At 54.0% G+C, this 17060-nt stretch overlaps 4 protein-coding genes across 4 annotated transcripts; all 4 read left to right on the top strand.

Moving 5' to 3' along the window:
• Window positions 1–5799: 5799 nt before the first annotated feature.
• Window positions 5800–7452, top strand: NCS54_00576100 (DUF1996 domain-containing protein; the record flags this gene model as incomplete). The annotated part of the gene is made up of 2 exons (XM_053151248.1): window positions 5800–6143; window positions 6219–7452. 2 exons carry the CDS (start codon window positions 5800–5802, stop codon window positions 7450–7452), a joined length of 1578 nt encoding a protein of 525 aa, XP_053007223.1.
• Window positions 7453–8178: 726 nt separating this feature from the next.
• On the top strand, window positions 8179–10037 carry NCS54_00576000 (SAM-MT-RSMB-NOP domain-containing protein; the record flags this gene model as incomplete). Its single annotated transcript, XM_053151247.1, has 2 exons — window positions 8179–8379; window positions 8439–10037. 2 exons carry the CDS (start codon window positions 8179–8181, stop codon window positions 10035–10037), a joined length of 1800 nt encoding a protein of 599 aa, XP_053007222.1.
• Window positions 10038–11394: 1357 nt separating this feature from the next.
• NCS54_00575900 (MFS domain-containing protein) lies at window positions 11395–13283 on the top strand (the record flags this gene model as incomplete). Its single annotated transcript, XM_053151246.1, has 4 exons — window positions 11395–12047; window positions 12099–12124; window positions 12178–12858; window positions 12913–13283. The coding sequence occupies 4 exons, from the start codon at window positions 11395–11397 to the stop codon at window positions 13281–13283; spliced, it is 1731 nt and encodes a 576-aa protein (XP_053007221.1).
• Window positions 13284–15041: 1758 nt separating this feature from the next.
• Window positions 15042–16950, top strand: NCS54_00575800 (Hypothetical protein; the record flags this gene model as incomplete). Its single annotated transcript, XM_053151245.1, has 3 exons — window positions 15042–15341; window positions 15397–15961; window positions 16013–16950. The coding sequence occupies 3 exons, from the start codon at window positions 15042–15044 to the stop codon at window positions 16948–16950; spliced, it is 1803 nt and encodes a 600-aa protein (XP_053007220.1).
• Between the last annotated feature and the right edge of the window lie 110 nt (window positions 16951–17060).

Raw genomic sequence — 17060 nt, 5'->3', positions numbered from 1 at the left:
AATAGTAGGTCTCTCGAGAGGAGCCAATGGGTCACCAGAGGGTCCGGCACGGCGTCAAGTGGGCTTGAAGCTATCAGTTTTTAGGAGTCAGGATGCATGCAACATGATACCCGGGCGTTCATGCATGGTTGATCCATGCAGACGCGGAACTCTTTTCTGGCGACTCAGGCTATTTCTTATGATGCAATCGCCAACTTGCTTGCTTTCTATCCCGTCTCTTGTTGAGGTGTTGGGTGAGCAGGTAGTGGAGGTGAGGCGATGTGAGGCGGGACGAGGCGAACCAAGTGTCTCAACTCGACTGGACTGGCAGGTGGCATGGATGACATGGCGCCTTTTCTCCAGAACGCCCTTTACAGAAGGCCGTTACATTCAGCTGGGATTCTCAGCCTCTGCAAGAATGATGAGACCCATGGTGGCGTGTCGTACTGCAGAGAGGGAACTCGGGAATTTCATATCCAACAGACGCCCCCGCAGGAGCCCGATGATCAAGAGAAGACATTTTTGGAGGGGTACGACAGAGCGATTCTGAAATTCTCAAAGGCGTGGCCGCGTCTATGAATCTAAGGGTGTTTACTAGGAATACTGGTAGCCTTGACAATCACTGCTACCGGCCATGTTGGTCCAAAATGTGGTTGAGTTCCATGTTTTGGTGGCTCGTGACAGGGCAGCCGCCGAGGGGGGCCAGTAGGGCACGCCGCATGGCAGCACGATTGCAGAGAAAAGCACTTGCAGCACGAAAACGGAATTACAGTCACTTTCCCGGAGATATAAAAGTTACTTCTGACGTGTAGCCGCCCATGCTTGAGCCTTCGAGTGTCGTTGCAGCCATCAGCAGGCCCCCTGCCAATCATGGGCAGCAATGACACCATCAGCGTCGTAGTGTTGATATTCATTTCTAAGGATTGAAAGTTCATGACTCCGGTTTCTCAGATGCTGCCCTCCTCATCTCGCAATAATGGCTTAGCACCTTTCACAGTTTGGGAGCGGTGTCCCCTGGATCGCAGTATTGGATGGATGAGCCAAATTCGTAGACGGACGATCAAGTACGAGCTACTACGACATAATACGAAAATACTACAACCAGTAAATCAAAAGTTCGGGAGTATTCTAGTTTCCCGAATGTGTTGCTTTGATGGTTTTGCCCTTGAGAGTGGGTGGTATCTAAACATGTATCCCGTGGAAGCGTAGGACTTCACGTTATGGCGTTGTATCTAATTTCGATGGATGGTGATTAATCAGAACGAGTCAACCTTACTAGATTTTAATGATCTCGCCTATGAATATCCAAGGCCTAACATGAAACAACTATATGTACCTGCCCGTCCTTTGGTCCCCTCCATCAAGGACGCTCGTTCTATCTCCCCCTCCGCTATCTCCATCACACTTGCCGAGCGTCATATGCGAATCTTTCTTTATGAAGCTTTAGATCAATTACAGGGAGATAAGAATCTGTGGCAATACTTCTTCCTAGATCAGTTCACCTGGTGCTGCCAGGATGTATTTGTCTTGTCAGAGAGACTTGCCAAAGTGCATAATCAACCATTTTTGAAAGGCGGGGAGTATCACCATCGGCATCTTGTTCCTTTATGAAGTTATTGGAATTACCCTAAAGGACATGGAAATCTCGCTGTTTGTGGCTATGTCCTTGTGGAGGCCCTTGCTAGACAGATTACAACCTTTATCAACAGTGAGCTGGTATAACAATCTGCCCTCATCTTCGGGAGCGTGGAAAATATGGCATGGCAGCTTGGTGGGACTTAATCCCGGTATCTCATAAATGGTTATTAGAGTAACAGAATTCAGAGCGCATGCGCAGGGTGAGAAGGGTAGTCGTGATTGAAGATTTATGTAGACAGTCTGCAATAGATGGGCGAAAGATGATGGGCGGAAGGGGCCGGGTGCCTAAGATGTCCAACCTATTATTACAAAATATGAATATAGAAAAGCGCGGAAGACGGCAACAGAGCACCCGGGTAGGAGGGCGTTGACGACGGATTGTTATCTTGATGAGTAGTGTGGCTCCTGAGGAGAAGGAAGCTGGGAATGTTCGAGCAAGACCACATGTTGAGAAGCTTTGAGGGATTCCCAAGCCCGCTGAGGGCTCTATCAAGCTTAACAACGGCCACAAGATCTGAACCCTTTTCCCAGGGCTGCCAAGGTAAATCAAATAATTCGTTGTTGCCTACCTGATGGCAGGCAACTGGGCCATGGCAGCTCTCTTTGTCCACCACGCCTTTTCGGCCCTGATCCTCTCTCCCCTGTCGACGAAATTACTGATCTCATCATCCATCCTTAGCGACGACGCCTAGCGCACGTGAAGACCCGAGGTGCCGAGGGCCGCCGCTTGGGTTCAAGTCGTGGGAAGTGAGCATTGCAACGAGCATAGAGGGTGAAATGATGTACAGCTTGACAGGAGAAGAAAGAGAGAACTGGATGGTAGAGAAAGATATCGACAAAGATGTTGCCGCCCCGTTCGATGGAAGGTCGGCTACCTACAGGCGAAAACCTGGCACAGACAATTCCCCATCGAGAGTGTGTAACGGTTGGCCTTGCACAAAGCTCCCCGTGTTGGCCGGCTCGAGTTGCCCCCTTACTCGACGGCCCTTCATCTCACTCATCAATCGATCCTCAAGATGGATTCCGACGCGAAGGATCGGGCCCAGGGTTTACAAGTTCGTTCATCACAGTGGAAGACGGGAGATGCAGAATGCCGAGGGCCACCGGATCGGGCAGCTGCTTCATCGAAGACCCTCGTCCCTCAGGGTCAGATCCCGAACCCCTGGCCTAATTGTGCCGGGTCTCGCAAAGAGGGGAAGCGTAAGCAATCTGGTCTACCTTGCGGGTGACTGCAGCTAGCCTGTAAAAAGATGCTGGTCGAGAATGAGCGACCTGCTGCAAGAGGGTGCGATGGGGTCGAGGAAGATGCTGGACTCATCAGCAGACTACTATCGAAGACGGATCTGGAAAGCAAGCTGCCGTGGCTGACATAGCGGTGTGTGAAATTGGCATACGGGAGGCAATGGATTCGAGTCGCCGTCTCCTTATTCTCGGGCAGACTACCCTTGATTGAGAAGGGCTGGTAGGGCTATGTTGAGTCGACCAGGCAGTGGGATCACATATTGGTAAGCATTTCGAACTCGCAAGTCACTCATCGCAGGTCTCGACCATGGAACTAGACCAAGAATGACGAGATAGTAGTCCGTATAGGAGGAGGCTAGAGTCGATGGTAGTAGCGATCACCAAATGCTATAGCCTCATCGGATGGATCTGGCTTGATCCGATCTTGAAGGCAACGTGACGTGACAATCGACACTCGTCGCATGAAGAGTGTGGAAATGAGGGCCAGGTGTCATACCCACATCAACAATGGACTAGAACCAAACTAGAAGCTTCGCTCTCTGGAAATAGGGATGAAGAATAAGGAGGGCTGCGAGTGGCCCGGACCGGGCGGTTGGGTCTTGAGTTGGCAAGGCAGATCCAACCATACGCATCCCGAATTCTCGGTGCTGCAGGGCAAGACTCGGGGGGATTAGAAGGAACGAAAAGCTAAGCGAGGGCGAAGCGAAACAATGCAGGGCCTGATGGCTTCGGCCAGGTCGGGGGTCGGATGAACATGAGGCCTCGATTTGCTGTCGTCGTGGTGATGCTCCATGATGAATCCCAGGATCATTTTAGCTCGGGTCTTTTTTTTCTGGCGGGGGAGGATTGACGTGGTGGGGCCGGGCAATCAAGAGGAAGCAACCTAGCGCGTTTCAGGCCTTTTCAGTGGGCCCCCCAACGTTGGCAACGTTGCTGGAGGCGCCCTGTAGGAGAAGCCAAAAGCCACTGAAGCTTTTAGCGAGCTTGAGGCGCTGTCGATTGGCGCTGAGACGCTGCTAGTGCATGTGCTGCCCCTGGCTAAATCGTTGGCCGCCGTGAGCTTATCGCCATGGATGACGAACCATCAGAAACGGTTTTTGTGAGTCTCCATGAAAGGGGAAGACTCAGTTTTGTTGAAGAAGTGTTTGTTTGCTTTTCAAAGATATGTCCACAGCCCAGCTGAATTGAAGGTTGTCGGCCTTGAAACACCCGCTCCGTTTCGCGACATGCATCTGCACATCCCTGCCGTAGGTCATATCACTTCACTCCAACTTTCTTTCGTGGGTCGGGAATAATGGCCGTTGAAGCGCTGTGAATTAGACCCCTGCTTGTTCCAGGTCGCTGATCTGCAGGCACTTTCATAGCGACCCTGTAATCTCCATGATCTGCTGCGTCAGAGGCTGGCGGCCCGATCCTGGCCTCTCTCCATTGAAAGAACTGTAGGTTTGTTCTCCTTCTTCGTGGGACGACGAGCTGCAGTCGTGCAGTGCAACGGGTCCTCTGCTGCTCAATCACATTGCTTGTGCCATGAGCAAACACTCATATCCTTGAATGGGACAGAGAGACGTTGTCGAGATAAGGTAACCATCCCATCCTGCAGCAGCCACCTTCAACCGTAGCCGGGCTTTTTGACGATTACACGGAGCGCCAGCGCATCACCGCCATGTGTGCTCCCACGATCCCCCATCCGTCACCGCAAATGTATAGACGCTTGTAGGCCTTGGCTTTGGTGGCCTCAACCCCCCTTGTTAGGTCATCCATCGTCGGGGCGGCGCCAACGGTCCCCGGAGGAGGGGTTTGTTAGCTCAGATGCAGGTACAGCAATTGAATGATCGGGAGGGATGCCAAGAAGCAGCCGCCTCGGGTCGTTTCACTGGTCCTCGCCGTGGTGACCCCATGGATCCAAAGAGACCAGAGCAGAGCGCCTTTTTGACAGCCCAGCCTGGTCAGCTGGCACACAACTGGATGGATGTGCTGCACCCGGCACTGGCACTGCGCACAAGAAGTCGGATGTGGCGTGAGGGCATCTAGCCAATCCTCTTTCATTATCTTGCTACACTAGGAAGCCCCGAAGAGGCCGTGGCGGCTCTTGCGACCCCTGAATTGGATGATAATGGGCCCAGCTCAAGGGTAGGATCCATCGCTGGGGCCCATGCAACTCCATCTCATCCATCGCTCGCTTCGATAATCGAGGCAGAAACCAACAAGAGATGCTCGCAAACTGGCCGCCAGCTGCTGGCCAGGGCCAGGTCTGAACTCAGCAGCCTTATGCCGTAGCACGCACCCAAACGCCGAGCAGGGTCTTGTCCCCTCTCCAAACGGCCTGCTTACCTTGGGTTACCTTATTCCATGGTGGATTGCCAAGGTCTCCCCCGTTCACACAAGACCCTCACCTCACCCTCCTTCGTCCAACCTACTTCTCCTCTTTATCCTTCCACACGCTCATTTTTCTTCTCTTCCTTTCCTCTCTTCACCTTCGTACACCGCAAAGCAGCTGCTGGGCACGTCCGCTCTCTTTCTTCTTTCACTTCCCTCATTCGTTTCCTAAAACAGGCTCTCCCCGCGATATCCTGTTTGTTCCCCTCTTTTCGGCTCCCCCCTCGTCAACCTCTTCCCACCGTCCGCTCTCTGATTCAGTGGCCGGCCTTTTGGTTGCGACACATTCATTCTTCCAATCCCACAGGTGTTCCGGTATCACCTGCGCCGCTTCCTCTCCCCCCGCCTTTCGCCCGTCTTCAACTTCTACTCCCTGCTTCTTCTTTCCGCGAGGTTCGCAGCAGGTTTCATTGTTGGTGCCCAGAGTCCCAGAGACACTGACTCCAAGATCAACGCTTTTTACACTCTTTTCTGCCTGGATCCCGATCAAGGTCTCGCCAGGACCCGCCGTTTGAAACACACAAAACTCTCCGAGATACGAGATTCATCAACCACCAAGTCATCATGAAGTACACTCTCGCCACCGTCGCCGCTCTCGCTGGTGTCGCCTCTGCCGCCCACGAGGATGGCACCTTTGCCGTCCTGCGCTTCACCAACAAGCAGCTCACCAAGGGTCGCATGGATCCCATCTTGTTCCCTGGTCAGACTTCCACCCACGTCCACACCATCATGGGCGGCAGCGCCTTCGGCAAGAGCTCAACCGGAAAGGACCTCGCTGGTTCCAAGTGTAGCAACGCTCTTGTCAAGGGTGACAACAGTAACTACTGGTTCCCCTCGCTCTACTTCCGCGACCCCAAGACTGAGAAGTTCGAGTCGGTTGAGTTTGACTACTTCAACGCCTACTACTTGTAAGAGTCCTACCCTGACAAACCAGAGCCTTTCAGCCACGCTCCTCAACTATACAGCGCAAGCTCTAACAGCAGTCTCAGCTTCGAAAAGACTCATGACGACATCAAGCCTTTCCCCGTCGGTCTTCAGATAGTTGCGGGTAATAGTATGACCCGCACTATGCCCAAGACCGGCGCCAAGGCCAACCTCGACCCTTCCAAGGGACCTGTGAACGCTGCCAGAATCACCTGCCCTCGTCTTGACAACATTTTCGTGCCTCCATCCTGGGACCCCAACTCTGATGGCACCACGGCTGGTGTCGGTGACCCCAACAACCTGGGTGAGGGTGTGGGTTTCCCTGACAGGACTTGCGATGGCAAGTACTCGCCTCTGCGGGCTGACGTTCACTTCCCGTCCTGCTACAACCCCGATGCCGGCCTCACCGACTTCAAGAACAACATGGCCTACCCCGAGGACAACGACGGATATCTGGACTGCCCCAAGGGCTGGATTCATGTGCCTCACCTCTTTTATGAGTCTTACTGGCACACCGAGAAGTTCGCCGGCCGCTGGGAGGAGGGCAAGGGCGAGCAGCCTTTTGTCTTCTCCAACGGTGATGTCACTGGGTACAGCAACCACGCCGATTTCATGGCTGGCTGGGACGAGGACCTTCTGCAGCACATCATTGATACCTGCAACACTGGTACCAATGGTATGGACAACTGCCCCGGCCTCACCTACGGCCTGAACAAGGGCGACTGCACCATCGAGTCCGAGGTCGATGAGGAGGTTGACGGTACCCTGAGCAAGCTGCCCGGAAACAACCCTCTTAGTGGATGGGCGTACGGTGACAGCGTCAGCCAGGGATCTCCCTCAGCCGGTGATGATGACAACAGCTCTTCCAAGACCCCCGTCGCCTCTGCTACCAAGCCTGCTTCAGATGACAAAACGACCGCTCCCGAGGTTCCCAGCGCCACTGGTGCCGGGTCCTCCGCCACCGTCGCCGCCGCCGATGAGGAGTCTACCTACGCCCCCAAGCAGCCGACCGAGGTTCCCGAGACTGTTCCTACTTCTCAGGCTGTCGTTGAGTCTGAAGCTCCCACCGCTCCCACCGACGCCCCCAAGCCCACCAACGTGTTTGGAAAGCCTGGCAAGGGCAAGAAGTGCAGGCCCAGGATTCACACCGTCTGGAACACCGTCACCGTCACCCAGACCTCCAGCGCCCCTGAGCAGACTGCACCTGTCTACAAGAGGGATCACATGCGACGACATGCCCACAACCACGGCAGCGGCCGCAACCATCTCCGCCGCCGCAGCCACCGTCACTAAGTTGAATCTTTTATGGGTTTCACCAGTTAGGGTGGCCTAGACAGTTCTTGTGTTCTTGTTGGTTTTCATGACATTTCAAATAAAGAAAGGGTGCATCTGCGGAGCATCTTTGCATATGGGGTCCGGCGAACATGGGCTGGACTGATATAAGATCGGCGATCTCTAGAGAGAGACATCTTCATCAAACACGCATTATGGATCTGGGAAAAGAAAGAGAGAGTTGGATGTTTCGCTTCTTGACATGTACATTTTGAAGGACATGGTTTCGCTTCTCAAGGGCCGTACGCGTGCGTACGTACCCTTAGCCCGATATGAATCCAGGGCACCCAAACATGATGATGAACAGAAGTTGTTGATGGTGAAACTACGTGATGTAACCGTTGTGGTGTCTGATGTTTGCTGGCAGGTGTGGTGTTCCCAGTTGATTGTGTTTTAAGAAAGTGGAAGCGGAGTGTGATCATGTCGCTGAGATACTTTCCTTACCTGTATAATCAGCTTTTAAATCTATTGAACAATGTCAAGCTAATTCTAAACTTAGTCTGTGTGTCTTTGAACGGTCATGTTTGAGTCGTAGGGTAGGTATCACGGCACTTACACGGGCTTGAGGTCCCCGGGTGAATCTCGGCAAAACTGTAATTATCCAACCGCCTCTTTCTCAAAGCTCAGCTTCATTTTTCTTCAGCAGTCCTCGCCAGCAACTTCAACCATCTCTGCATCGCCTCAAAAATGTCTCTCTACCATGAGGCGGCAGAGGTTCTATCGGGATCATCTTCACAGGGCGGGAGTCTCAAGTCCCGGGTCTTCAAGAAGAAGAATCTGAAATCTTCACCCAATCAGGTTTACGCGCTCGTCCTCGAGAGCTGCAAATGGAGCTCGGTGCTGAAGGAGGTGATTGAGAAGTCTGAGCTTCTCAAGCATGAACGCAAGGTAAGATATGAACGATTCGATTCAGATGAAGGCCGAATTTTGGCTAACAATTGGCACAGCTCACCCCTATTCTGTCATTACTTCTCGTACATGACCTCTTATTGGCCAAGAGAGGGATCGCTCTCCCACAGAGTCATGGGCTTCGTGCATCCATTGAACGGCACAAGGCGAGGCTCAATTCAGAATTCAAGCTGGCTCGGCTCCGAAGAAAGATGCCGACGCTTGAGGCCCTGAAGGAGCAGATCGAGAGGCAGTCAGCGGGCGAGGAAGCGAACTACCCGAGGTGGGTTCGCGTCAACGCGGTGAAGAGTACCCTGGAAGACCAGCTGGAGACGACCTTTTCGACCTACGCGAGAGCCGCCTCGATCCAGGAAGTTGTCACAAAATCGGGAAAATTCCTCTACATCGACCCGCACGTGCCAAATCTCCTGGCCATCACCCCTGGAATCGACCTGACAAAGACGGAGGCCTATGCATCAGGCAAGATTATCCTGCAGGACAAGGCGTCGTGCTTCCCGGCTTATCTGCTGGACCCCCAGTCAGAAGACGGGGATTTGATTGATGCGTGCTCGGCGCCTGGAAATAAGACTACGCACCTGGCGGCTATTCTCAAGGAACACCGACCCGAGTTTGATGCACCAGAGCAGACGATTTATGCTTTCGAAAAGGACCCCAGGCGGGCACAGACGCTCGAGAAGATGGTCAAGACTGCGGGCTCCAGGCCCATGACACAGATCGGATTTGGACAGGACTTTTTGCAGGTGAACCCTGAGTCTGACAAATACAAGTCTGTCGGAGCTCTGCTCCTGGACCCGAGTTGTTCAGGGAGTGGCATTGTCGGGCGAGATTCAATGCCGGAACTCCATCTACCAGATAGCCCTGCAAACACGGGGAAAGGGGTGGCCGCCAAGCCAAACAATCGCAAGAGGAAGCATGACCAGGTTGAGCAGCCCGAGAAGGTCATCATCGACGACGACGGGAACGAGACCGTTCTGGCGTCGGAAAAGGATCTGGAAGCACGGCTGGATGCTCTGTCAGGGTTCCAGCTGACCCTTCTTCAACACGCGTTTCGATTTCCTTCGGCGAGGAAGATTACCTACTCGACATGTTCCGTCCATATGCAAGAGAACGAACGTGTCGTCATGAGGGCTCTCGAATCTAAGATTGCCAAGGAGAGGAACTGGCGCATCTTACGACGGACCGACCAGGTCTCCGGTATGCGAGAGTGGCCCGTTCGGGGCCTACCCTCGGCATGTGGGGACCAGACAGACGTGGCGGAGGCCTGCATCCGCTCCTACAAGGACGACGGGCAGGGTGTCATGGGTTTCTTTGTGGCTGCGTTTGTAAGGGTTGGTGCCCAAGAGGACGCCGAAGCTGCAGATGATGACGGCCCCTACATGCGGGACGAGAACGGTGCCATTATCCGAGATGTTCTGGGCATGCCCGTCTTGAAGTCGACTGGCGAGCCCGTGTCATTGACTGCAAGAGACGAGGACGAGAAGAAGGAGGAGGAAGAGGAGGAAAGCGAGGATGAAAGTGAAGATGAGAGCGATGATGATGACATTTCAGAGTACCCCTCACACTTGGCATCAGATTCGAGTCATCAAGATAACGTGGAGGACATGGAAGAGGAAGAATGGCAAGGCTTCGGCGACTGATCCGCTATGCCAGCCAATGGCAAGGATAATATGCATCAGGGCTTCCCAAATAAAGGATTGTGAAGGGAAGTGATGTTACGAACGGCTGTAATGCGGCTCAAAGCTAGGGCTGAATCAACAACGGTGTGTGTGGGTGGATTCAAGGCAGAGTCATGTCGCCTGATCTTTGACAGCCGCGATAAAGGAGGACAATTCCAAGGCAATGATCGGCGGTCGGCCAGTCTTGACGCCCGAAATCCGTCACCGGTCCAACATTCTATTCTTTCCATCTTTCTGAGACAGCCGCTAGCACAAATCCACGAGGGAACGGGGGTCAGGCAGGGAGATGGGGGCAATGATATCGGCCGGCCGGCGGCTCCGTGCCCTGAACCGATAGCGAAAACGAAATGAGCCGAGGCAACTTTTTTCTTATCAGTCAGAGAATTGACGCGAGTGGGATCGAGGCTCACAAAAGACAAGGTTATCAACAAAGTTTGGTCTCTAGCGCGTGGAACAACGTGGGCACGGATCATTCCTACTGGAGCATTACAGTAAAAGCCGCTTCGGATCCGAATCACGGACGAGACATGAGTCGGCATTCGGAACTTGGCGTCGTGGCGTGCCCCTAAGCCAGCGGGTTCGCCGTCAAAAGCGCCCACTTTAATCCCGTCGGCGAGCTGAGATGAGATGAGATGGGTCAACTCTACGCGGCTGAGCCCATGAGGGAGCAGCATAATCGCCGTCGGACTTTCTGACCGAGCGGGGATCCCCTTCTTTCCAGGCTTCTAGTTGGTCCTTCACCTTCTATCGACTGGGAACCGCCGACAGGGACGGCATGTTTCCGAGGCACGCCGGGGCTCCTGGAACGGGACAGAAAAGACGCGAGATGAGGCAACAACCTGTAAACGATGTCGCAAGCCGGGATTGAGAGACAGGCCAGGTGCCGGGCCCCCGATCTTACATGCACCCATCTCTGTTTTACCCGAATAGTCTTCAACTCCGACCGCAGTGCCCACAAACGGACGACAGAAACGTCAGAGGCTCGCTCAAAGTCGGCGACCAGGAGGGCCCGAGATCTATTCGCATCTTTGTTGGTCTAGAGACCCCCGTCAACCCAGACTGTTGGGCGTTCTGGTAGCATCTAGTGGATCTGGATTAACAATGCATCTGGGACCGACGGGCGAGGTCCCCATGGCATATATATCTGCCTCCCGCCGTGCTGGGTCTCCGAGACGGATGAGATACTTGGACGCAATCCATATGTGCAACTGAGCCTGATACCCTGGCTAGTTCATCCCAACCAAGGACCGCCGATCCGGATCCCATCTCGAACGACTGCAGTGCCTAGTATCACCTCCCACTGTGTCCTATCGCCGCCATGACCGCAACTACACAACCCGAGTCCAGGCCGGGATCGTCGTCATCCTCGGTGACGGCCAACGAAGTCGATATCGAGAACCAGACAGTCCAGACCAAGGCCTCCCACTTTAGCCTCATCTTTGACCAGGTCGGCCTTGATGATGCTGTCCTCAACCACAAGTACGCCGGCGAGGGGACGACCGAGTCCCCCTATCTCGTCGAGTTTCTCCCCAACGACCCCCGAAACGCCATGAACTTTTCCCAGTCCAAGAAGTGGGCCATCACTATCCTACAGGCCATCGCGACGCTCGCCGTCGCCTTTGTCAGTACCGCCTACTCAGGCGGCCTCACTGATATCCTGATGGACTTTCATGTGTCGACTGAGGTTGTCATTCTCGGGATCTCTATGTTCGTCCTGGGCTTCGCCATCGGTCCTCTTTTCTGGGCACCCCTGTCTGAGCTTTATGGTCGACAGATTCCTTTCTTCATCTCTTATATGGCTTTGACGGCGTTCAACGCTGGCGCTGCTGGAGCACCCACCATGGCTGCTTTGATCGTTCTTCGATTCTTTGCCGGTTCTTTCGGCTCCTCGCCTCTTACTAACGCTGGTGGTGTCATTGCCGACATGTTTGATGCCAGGCAGCGTGGTCTTGCCTCGGCGCTGTTTGCCATGTGCGTAGTCTCCTTGTAATGTTGTGGAAGTGAACTAATGGTTGTGAATAGGGCTCCTTTTCTTGGTCCTACTATTGGTACGTTTAGTTCCGATGCGGGATGAAGCACGCAAACTAACATGGCACTTTAGGTCCCATTGCTGGTGGCTTCCTCGGAGAGCACGAGGGCTGGCGCTGGGTTGAAGGCATGATGGCCATCTTTACTGGTGTCGTCTGGATTGTCAACTCGCTTCTCATCCCCGAGACCTACGCCCCTTATCAACTCCGGCGCCGCGCTGCCGCCCTCTCAAAGGCGACTGGCAAGGTCTACATTGCCAAGATGGATGCTGGCCGCCCGCACACTAGCGTTGCTACGCAGTTCAAGGTGGCTCTTCTGCGTCCCTGGATCCTGCTCTTCAAGGAGCCTATCGTCTTGCTCACCTCGATCTACATGGCCATCATCTACGGCACTCTGTACCTCTGCTTTGCTGCTTTCCCTATTGTTTTCCAGCAGGGTCGCGGATGGAGCCCTGGTAAGGGAGGCCTCGCCTTTATTGGTATCGCAGTGGGCATGGTGTTTGCCGTAACTGGTTCCATCATGGACCAAAAGCGATACATGCGCGTGGCTGCTGCGGCTGGTGGCCATGCGCCCCCGGAGGCCCGACTACCCCCTACGCTTGTTGGCTCGATCCTGATTCCTGTCGGTCTGTTTTGGTTTGCCTGGTCCAACGGAAGCGACGTGCATTGGATCGTTTGCATCATGGGCTCAGCTGTCTTCTCTGCTGGCCTTGTGGTGGTGTTCCTCTCGCTAATGAACTATCTTATTGACTCTTGTAAGTTTCAGCTCCCAGCTCGTCTCTACTCTGCAGCAGGCTAACCTGGTCTAGATGTTATCTTCGCGGCGTCGGTGTTGGCCGCAAACTCGGTTCTTCGATCACTCTTTGGTGCCGCATTCCCGCTCTTCACCACGTACATGTACGACGACCTCGGTATCCACTGGGCCAGCTCGGTGCCGGCCTTCCTGGCCATCGCGTGTATCCCCTTCCCGTTCCTGTTCTACAAGTACGGCGAGACCATCCGGATGAAGTGCGAGTTTGCTGCCGAAGCGGCCAGCGTCCTCCAGCGGATGCGCAACAAGCACGAGGAGATCACGGAAGACCAAGCCGTGGCTGAAGCTGAAGAAGCCGAAAAGGAACGCCGGGCGAGCAATGCTCTCCGCCGGAGCATGTCAAGAACTCACACCAACGCGACTCGCTAAGTTGATAACCAACAGCGGCAACAACATTTCGATATAAACTTTTTCTTTCTTCAGCACAAGCCCCCCTCCTCCTTTAGAAACGAGACACGACTACCATTCATACCCGAGCGGCCATGCTCGCTAATATTCCCTTTCCTTTTTCTGTTTTTGTGCGTGTTTGTTTGTTTGTTTGTTTGTTCGGACCCGGAATCCGGGTGGATCTTGTCAGCCTCAGCGCGCCACTCTGCGGGAGCGATTATGGGGCCGGATGGGATGGCGTTTACGGTTTGGGAAAAAGATCCGTGGATAGCTTCATAGACTGGGATAGATAGGGATAGAGGCTCTGACCGCCGTACTAGATTAGAAGCATGTGCATGGCGCAAGCTGAGAAGTAGATAGTCTCAGAGATACAGACCAACGAAACAATCGGAACATTCTACCCGCTCAGCCCAGACCAAACCCGACCCAGAGATCGATGAAGGCGATGCCCAAACCGCCGGGATGGCCCTGTTGGTGCTAACTAGGCTCTAGTGGCGCTATCACTACGTAGTCGGGCAGATAGTCTGACCAGCTAGTGGTTCAGCAAGACAACAACCAACAGCAAGGTGCAGAATTCCGCACTTTGGTATGCCGACGGAACCGCTCAGCTTGCGTAACCATTACGGGGTACGAGATTGCTCATTGTTTTGAGGGAAATGAGTTGCTGACGACAGTTACAAAAGGGTTAGGAAGAGATGATGAAACATGGATCAAAAGGTTTAGTCCAGCCTTTGGACGGATACACGTGCGGAAAGAAAGGAATGCTTCAAAACTCTTGGCATCAAGCCTTGGCTTGACCTCGACATGGACAATCCCACTTCCCACAGCCTCCATCGCTTGTGGCTGGCGGATCGGGATCAAACCAACCCAACCTGCACAAAACGGGGATCGGCCGTCGTTGGAAAACGGCCTCGCCGAGATGCAGAACCCAGTGGCTGAGATTACGGAACAGCAGGGGTCAGGGACCCGACAAATCTGACGCTGTAGGGCTGACTCCCTTGACCGTTGATCATGATGGCAAGATTTTCCATCACTGACGGGCTTTATCAGGTATCCTGACCGAAGGGTAGATCACGTTGATCATCTATGGGCCCATTGCTTACCCTTTTATGTCATGTTTTCAAACATCACCAAGCCTACTTTTGCGCCGCCCACGTAGTCTCACCCGCGTCAGAGATCCCCAGCATCGTGGTTCCTAGTAACCCCTCCAAGGTTTCCTTGGTGGGCGGCCGCCACAGAAGTCTGAGGCTCAAGCACCCTGGTCCGGGACTCTGCATGCTTGGTACGGCGCTTGGAAATCGCTAGTTTCTGGGACAATGGAAGCTGGAGAAGTGAGAAAGCGGAGGTTTTGTTTTGGCTAACTCACCTTGCTTGTGGATCTGTCGACGCCCCTTCAATCGAGGCAGGGCTGTACTCTGCATGCCCGTTGTACTCTGGCTAGGCTCATCTCGACTACAAGGTTCGAGAGATGGTCTAGGACCTGCTGGTTTATTTTGCAGATCTAATTTGGGGGCCATGGGCCGCTCAGAGGCTGGCTGAGCGAGGCCATCGACGTGCGTTGCGTTGGCTTCCTCTCTCTTGGTGGGTTTCCTCATCCTCTGAGGCTATTCTTAAAGAACGGGCTTTCTGCTGTTCTCTTCGGTTGAGGATACCCAGAGCAGTCTTCACTTCGCTTGTCTTTCCCCCTGTGTCACCAGCACATTAGGACCGGCTTGACCTGTTTGTGTATCGAAAAAGACCATGAGTAACGAAACCGAGAAACCTCAGCGGCCCGAGGCTCCCAGGCTGGACTCTCTGCCTGCCGTTAGCTCGCTGAACGTCCCGGGACATACACCTCAGAGCTCGCAGTCTTCCAGCCAAGGAGTTATTTGGGACCCTTCATCCTCATCCAACGCCCCTTCTGTCCAGCTCAAGGAGGTCGAGAACGTCAACATGCCTACAGCATCCAGGGGATGGCGTTTCTATGGTGCCTTTGGCACTTTGTGTCTTGTCACTTTCATCATTGCCCTTGACTCGACTATTATCTGCGTTGCGTTGCCGGTAAGCTTCGAGTCTGGACGATTGATATCACCACTTGACTCACTGACCTTGATAGACCATCGCAGAAGACATTGGAGCCTCAGCCATCGAGGCCTTCTGGTGTGGTACTAGTTTCCTCCTCGCCTCGACAGTCATCCAGCCCCCCGTCGCCTCCCTATCCCACATCTTCGGCCGTCGACCAGCCCTTCTTGGCTCCCTGACCGTCTTTGCGGGTGGCAGCATCATGGCCGCCCTCGCCAAGAACATCGCCGTTCTCCTTGGTGGCCGTACGCTTCAGGGTCTAGGCTCTGGTGGTATCCTGGCTCTCACATATGTCATTGCAACAGATCTTGTCAGTCTCCGCGAGCGAGGCAAGTGGTTCGGCCTCATCTCGCTCAACTGGGCCATCGGAAGCATCCTGGGTCCTGTAGTGGGCGGTGCCCTCGTCGAAGTTTCGTGGCCTTGGCTGTTCTGGCTGAACCTGCCTTTCTGCGCCGTGGCTTATGTTGCCATCCCTGTGACTATGAAGATCAAGAGAAAGGAGGATGCAACCGTCAACACCAAGCTGAAGGAGTTTGACTGGATCGGAACTGTCATTTTCGTTGGAGCGCTGACGAGCTTCCTTATTCCCCTGAGCTGGGGTAAGTAATCTTGGCTTCTATTTTGTGGCTGTTGCTAACTGAATATCCTAGGTGGCATCATGTATGACTGGAGCAACCCCCGAACTGTCGTCCCCCTCGTCGTCGGCATCCTTGGCCTCATCGGATTTGGCTGCCACATCAAGTTCTCGGCCAAACACTCGACATGCGATCCCCTCCTTCGACCGAGCCTCTTTACATCCCTCACGTCGCTCTCGGCTTACTTTGCCACCGTCATCCACGGAATCCTGGTCTGGTGCCTGCTGTACTATGTACCCCTATACCACGAGGTCAGAGGATCTTCGCCCATCGATGCCGGTGTTGCAGTTTTGCCCTTTACGGGCACTGTTGCCCCCGCTGCTGTCGTCGTTGGACTTTTGATTGCCAAGACCGGTGCTTACCGACCGTTCATCTGGCTGGGATGGGCCCTCGTGCCTCTGGGAATGGGCTTGATGATGCTTCTTGAGAAGGACACTGAGACTTGGAAGTGGGTGCTCATCTATCTCACTGGAGGTCTCGGCCTGGGCATTCTCTACTCTGCCCAAGCTTTTGCAGCCCAGGCTGGTGCCTCTAATGCGGATCTTCCCTTTGCTGCGAGCTTCTACGCATTCTGCCGATCTCTTGGTCAGGGGATTGGCGTTGCTGTCGGCGGAGTGACATTCCAGAACGAGTTCCAAAAGCAGATCGAGAAGAGCGAGCAATTTGCTCCCAAGGCTGCCGAGTGGGCCAAGGACGCTTCAGCTCTGGTACAAATCATCAAGAAGGCTCCTGATAGTATGAAGCTGATGAAGGAGACCATCGTCGATGGGTACATCAAGGGTCTGCGCACCGTCTGGCTGGTCCTGACTCTTCTGGCCTGCGTGGCCCTCGTGGTGTCTGTGCTCTGCGTCAAGGCCAAGAGCCTGGATCGAAAGTTTGAGACAGAGCATGAGCTTGATCAGGGTACTCAGGAGGGAGACAAGGAGAAGTCTGGCCCCGAGTCGGATGTCTAGATGGGAGAAAATGCAACGTTGCTTTTTGGTGTTAATGATGGGTTCTGGATGATAGAGTATTAGATGCGTCTGCAAAAGTATGATACCAACGAATATGAATGAACTGTTAG

The sequence above is a fragment of the Fusarium falciforme genome, chromosome 4 (genome assembly GCF_026873545.1).
Source record: "Fusarium falciforme chromosome 4, complete sequence".
Taxonomy (NCBI): domain Eukaryota; kingdom Fungi; phylum Ascomycota; class Sordariomycetes; order Hypocreales; family Nectriaceae; genus Fusarium; species Fusarium falciforme.
This window is presented reverse-complemented; position numbering and strand designations above follow the sequence as displayed.